General features: G+C 47.5%; 1 protein-coding gene across 1 annotated transcript; it reads right to left on the bottom strand.

The window, feature by feature from the left end:
• Positions 1–1,028: 1,028 nt before the first annotated feature.
• On the bottom strand, positions 1,029–2,961 carry LOC120670929 (anthocyanidin 5,3-O-glucosyltransferase-like). The gene has a single exon (XM_039951124.1). The coding sequence runs from the start codon at positions 2,658–2,660 to the stop codon at positions 1,176–1,178; it is 1,485 nt and encodes a 494-aa protein (XP_039807058.1). The 5' UTR covers positions 2,661–2,961; the 3' UTR covers positions 1,029–1,175.
• Between the last annotated feature and the right edge of the window lie 2,817 nt (positions 2,962–5,778).

Here is a 5,778-nt window from a genome sequence, read left to right as displayed (position 1 = left end):
ATTTGAGGTGCCTCTCCTGCTGCATTTGCCGCGTGAAGACCTCATTGCTCCTCCCTATAAATATGAGAGGGGGGGCTAGAGAACGAACACACACATCTTCACACCATTTCACTCTTACCTCTCTTAGAGCTAGGGAGCTCTCCCTAGGTGCTTAGGCAGCCTAGGAGTGTAGGAGAAATAGGGAGAGAGTAAGGAGAAGCTGGGGAAGTGCCGGGTATATCGGCACTCTTCTCCGCTTGTACCTTGACAGATGCTTATCGGTCTGTAAATGTTTGTGACTTATTCAGTATTTAGTAATTTTATTTCAAACTCAGTAGTAGTTTCTATCTGTTTACTGGATTGAGTGTTCACTAGTATTATTGGTTAGCTTTTGTCTAAGACTTCTGATAGAGACGGGTATTCTTAGCCGGGACTAGAGCTAGTAAACGATAGTGTAGACGTGGTGCCTAGACTAGATTTTACCATTCGATTGTTGTGCGCCCACAGTTTGTAGAGGTAGCCTGCAGGTGATGACAATCCTGTTTTGTGCCATCGTAATCTTCTATGTTCGGTTGCACGACAATAGCCTATATTAGAACTTCTAGTTTGACCAGACGAAACTGGTGCCCGATGTAAACAGTTGAATCTTAGTCTGTTCTTATCTTGAATCTGAATAGTCTTCTCTGCCCCTTGATCCTACCGGTGTTGTGTTTTTTGATGAGCCTGAACTGTAGTACTCATGTTCCCTTGGATTGGATAACATTTTGAATATTCTGAAGTTGAAAGCTACAGCGATATTCGTGCGCTTGTGGATTTTTTCGTGACGTTCAGCATACCAAGATATTCTCTTGTCCCGTTGCTGGTTAAACTGGTAGCAACATTAAAAAATGCCAACTGTAACTTGCAAAATAAATTATCTTATATACTACAAAATATTTGTTTACATAAAATGTACTACATATATGTTTTCTCATACAAGTTTCAAATATTTTGAAGCTGATTTATATGTTTTTATAGTTTAAATGAATTTTTATGTGTTTATAGAGCCATTGGGCTGCAAAACCCTGTGCTGCTTCTTTATTCCTGCTAGTCAACTACACAATCGTCGGAGGATGACATAAACAGTGATGGAAATTTGTAGAAACAAATAACCCAAAATTAACACGGGATGGCGCAATCGAGAAGAGTAGTAGCACTCAATCGCCGAGCTGCCCTCGGAGCTTGTCCACGTCCGCCAAGAAGCGGGCGAGCGCCTCCTGCGACGTGCCCCCGTCCTCCAGCGCGGCCATGGCGTCTTCCCTGCGCGCCGCCACTCGCGCCCTGAGCTCCCTGCCCTCCTCCGAGTCCATCACCAGCCGCACCTTTGCCTCCACTTCCTCGGCCCCAACGCGACCCGCCGCGTACCCCTCCATCTCCCAGGCGACGCCCATGTCGAGGTCGGTCATCAGCACCTTGTTCAGCATTTGCTCCGAGTAGAGCGGCCAGCAGAGCATCGGCACCCCCGCCGCGACGGCCTCCAGCACCGAGTTCCACCCGCAGTGCGTCACGAACGCGCCCGTCGACAGGTGGCGGAGCACGGCCGCCTGCGGCGCCCACGACGGGACGACGAGGCCCCGCCCCCCGGTCCGCTCCAGGAAGCCCGCCGGGAGCAGGGCCTCCAGGTCCGGCTCCGGGCGCTGCTCCAGGAACTTCTTCGGGTCGTCGGTGCCGGCCGGCGTGCGCACCACCCAGAGGAACCGGTGCCCGGATCTCTCCAGGCCGACGGCGATCTCCCGGAGCTGCTCCGCCGGGAGCGTGCCCCTGCTCCCGAAGCAGAGGTACACGACGCTGCGCTCCGGCTGCGCGTCCAGCCACGCCAGCAACTCGTGCCTCCTCTCGGGAGGCATCTCCCGATGCGGCGAGCCGTCGCCGACCACGGGTCCGATGCAGTAGATCGGGGGCATCGCCTTGCCGGGGACGCACCGGGGGTCCCTGAGCGCCTGCACGGCGCGGCTCTCTAGCGACTCGAACGTGTTCACCAGGACGCCGTCGGTGTCGGCGACGCGCTTCAGGGCGTCCACCATGGCGTTGCACATGTCCTCCTCCGGGTGCTCCAGCAACTCCTTCACCATATGCGACGCGGGGATCGGCGGGACGCCGAGGAACTCGAGCGGCGCGTCCCCGAGGACCTTGAGGCCCTCCTGCCTGCCGGCGAGCAGCGCCGGCAGCTGGGCCACGACGGCCAGGAACCCAGCGCCCGAGGCGAAGAACGTGTAGGCGGGGACGCCCAGCTCGGCGGCGACCTCGGCGGCGTAGGTGGAGAACATGCCGGTGACCACGGAGTGCAGGCGGCGGCGCGGGAAGGAGCGGAGGAAGCGCCCGAGCTCACCGTTGTACCTGCGCAGCAGCTGGAGCGTGTGGAAGAACGGGGGCTTGGTGGAGCCGGCGAAGTCGGGGGGCGACGGGTCGGGAGGGAGGACGTGGAACGTGATGGCCGGGTTCGCGGCCATGACCCGACGGGTGGTGGCGGCGCCGGAGTCGGAGGGCCAGAAGGGCCGCTCGATGAGCACCATGGTGACGTCGAGGCCCCGGCGGAGGAGGACCCTGGCGAGCTCCGTCATGGGGATGATGTGGCCAACGCCGAAGCTCGGGTACATGACCACGGTCTGCTGCCTCCTGGGAGCCATGGCGTCCTTCTCCATGGGCCGGCGTCGGCGGGGATGTGGATGGCCGTGGTGGTGCCGCCGCGACTGATGAACTAGCCGTACATTAAGTACTCGAGCTTCGGCTTTGATTATTGCCTCGACTGTCGGTGGCAAAGGCGCCTTTCCTGGCCGCAGCAATCTCAATAATTCATGGAACAAGGCGACGACTTTGGGTTGTAATAATGGATCATGATGACTCGGAAGGAGCACATGATGAAAAGCTTAGGCTACTTTTTTAATAAGAGTGTTATAGAAATCTCCAGCTTGATTAGATTAGCGCCGAAGAGCCAAACCCTTATCATAGATTAGCGCGTAGTGCAGTAGTGCAGTATAGTATAATTAAGCTGAGGCAAGCGTCCACTTGCATTCTGCAATTTGCCAACTAGTAGTTGGATCTGTATTCTGTCTCATAGCTAACCAGTGAAGAACCGTGCAGTCCGGATCAGACTTCAGTTCTCGGCGCCATGGAAGAACCCTGCACTCGGGTCAAACAGGTGCTAGTATTTTTTGATCACCCGTTTAGTTACAAAAATTTTTCACCCAAAATTTTTGCCTCACCTTTAGACACATGTATGGAGCATTAAATATAGTTAAAAATAAAACTAATTACACAGTTTAGATGTACACAACGAGACGAATCTTTTGAGTCTAATTAATGCATAATTAGCCATAAGTGCTACAGTGACCCATATGTGCTAATGATACGGTCAAAGGCCTCAAAAGATTCGTCTCGCGGTTTCCAAGCGAGTTCTGAAATTAGTTTTTTAATTAATGCCCGAAAATCGCTCCCAACATCTGATCAAATATTTGATATGACCTTTGTGCCAAAAATTTTCATCTAACAAAACACCCCCTATCGGAGAGGTTGCAGCCTAACCATGCCGAATCTGGAACGAGCCTAATATCAGGGTACTCTGCAATTCAGCTTCTATCCTAGATGCCATCTAGAAGGAGGCGAATTAAGCTCTGGTCTCGAATGAGCGGGCATCGCTACCTTTTTCCACATGGGTGCGCTTCATTTGTAATACAGCACTGACAAAGTATGGTTTCGAGCTCCTCAACACAGGGATCGTTTAGGCTCCTTTTGTTTGTCCTTGTTAAGTTTGAGACCATTGTTTCATTCATGTAACACACCCATTTGAACTCAAAGCTTGCTTCGTTTTATATATAATTGATGAGGAGAGTTCCTCCCGTTTTAAAAAAAAACTTCTCAACTAGCTACGGACATAAGGTCATTTTGCCCCCCCCCCCCCCACCCACACACACACACACTAAAAAATATATGTATGGGTAAGTTTTTAGGCAGTTATTTTAAGTCACCCCCTGTTTGGTTGTAGTGACTAAAATGCTTTAATATTGTGAAATAAAGACTATCGTGCCCCTATTAATGCTAGTCTGCGTAGGGGGTAGGGGTGGAAGGAATAAGTCCCTTTAAGCTACTCTCAAGTGACTTATGGATTTAATCACTCCAATCCATTTAGTCCCTATAAGTTAGGTCCGTTTGGATTTCAACTGATTTAAACGGACTTAAAAGGGCGTGACTTAAAATAAATCACCCGGAGGTAATACTTAGTTATAGATTTATTTACATTTATGCTTATAAAAGTAAATAAATCTATAACTAAGTTATACATGATCTTATGAGTATGTAATTTTTATTATAGTTCAAGCATACAATAGTAAGGCCACCATAAAAATTTTACCTCAATTGAGCCATAGAAACTACGGCTATGAATTATTCTATTTAATTATAGAAAAAATTAGATCTAAATTTAAAGAAAAAACTTTGTACTAAAGCATAGCATATTATGTGTTCACTGTATAGATTTACTCATGTGGAGTCCAACAAAATTGGATTTTTTATTTTATGATTTTTCTGTGATTTACTATGATTTTCAAAGATTCAATCGAAATAAATAAAAAAAGAAAATGGCAAAACCATGTTACTGTAGCAAACCACCGTTCAAAACCGCCCCAAGGGGTAATTTGACCGGTTTTGAAAAGTTCAGATGATAGAATACCCGGTTTTATAGTTGAGGGGATTATGTAGTCCGCCCCTAATAGTTGGGGGGTGATCTAGACTTCTGCCGGCATTGAAAGAAGAGGATGGAGTTCTGTTAGGTGATAGATGATATGATAACTAGTATTTCAACTTAAATTCCTATTTAAACCTTAGGTTCAAGCTGTTGCGTGTATTTAGCACAATCCATGCATGTGTAGTAGTGTCAGATTCATCCAGCCAGCACATAAGGTGAAATTCTAACTTTAAAGTTAAACTAGGTCAATGCTCATGCGTTGTTACGGGTAAAACAAAAATATCGAACCGCATTGCGATAAATATTATCTGAAAACAAGTTTTGCTAGGATGACATATAAAATGTAAACTGTTTAACTGTGCATCTTGAACATTAGCTCCATGAACACACCTTCAGGTTGCCATTATATTCAACGAGCATCAAGCATTTTCCTAACTCATGTTTAGCAACTGATATTGGTTCGCCATAGTGAAGTACATTCGAGCATATTGTCATCTATAGACTTAGATTTGCCAAGCTGCATGAACACACCATGGCTGCAATCAATACTTGTCGAATAACCAGGAAATCAAAAGGATGTTGTAATTCTTCATTCTTGTGATTCATGGTTGTGACAATAATAGGAAAAGGTAGGGAGATTAACATAAACACAATCACAACAGAGTTATCTCCTTGAACCAAGAAGTATGGTGAACTAATAGTGCCTCCATTAGCTGCCATGTTGACAGCGCAAAGTGCTTGTGCCAGGTTCATCAGTATTCCCTCCCTCAAAGCCCTTACCTGCTAGAAAGAGTATTGATCAGGAAAGAACCATGTTTACACAAGAAATCAAGCAAAAGCATGGGACCATGTCACAAGCATACAAATGAAAGGAATAAGTCTATATAACCCCCTCAACTATTCAGGGTGGACTACTTCACCCCCTAAACTATAAAACCGGATATTCTACCCCCTAAACTATAAAACCGGATATTCTACCCCCTGAACTTTCCAAAACTGGTAAAATAACCCCCTCAAGCGGTTTTGGACGGTGGTTTGCTACAGTGACATGGTTTTGTCTTTTCTTTTTTATTAAGTTT

Source organism: Panicum virgatum, chromosome 4N (genome assembly GCF_016808335.1).
Source record: "Panicum virgatum strain AP13 chromosome 4N, P.virgatum_v5, whole genome shotgun sequence".
NCBI classification, from domain to species: domain Eukaryota; kingdom Viridiplantae; phylum Streptophyta; class Magnoliopsida; order Poales; family Poaceae; genus Panicum; species Panicum virgatum.
The sequence above is the reverse complement of the archived record's forward strand: the minus strand, read 5'-3'. Positions and strand labels throughout refer to the sequence as shown.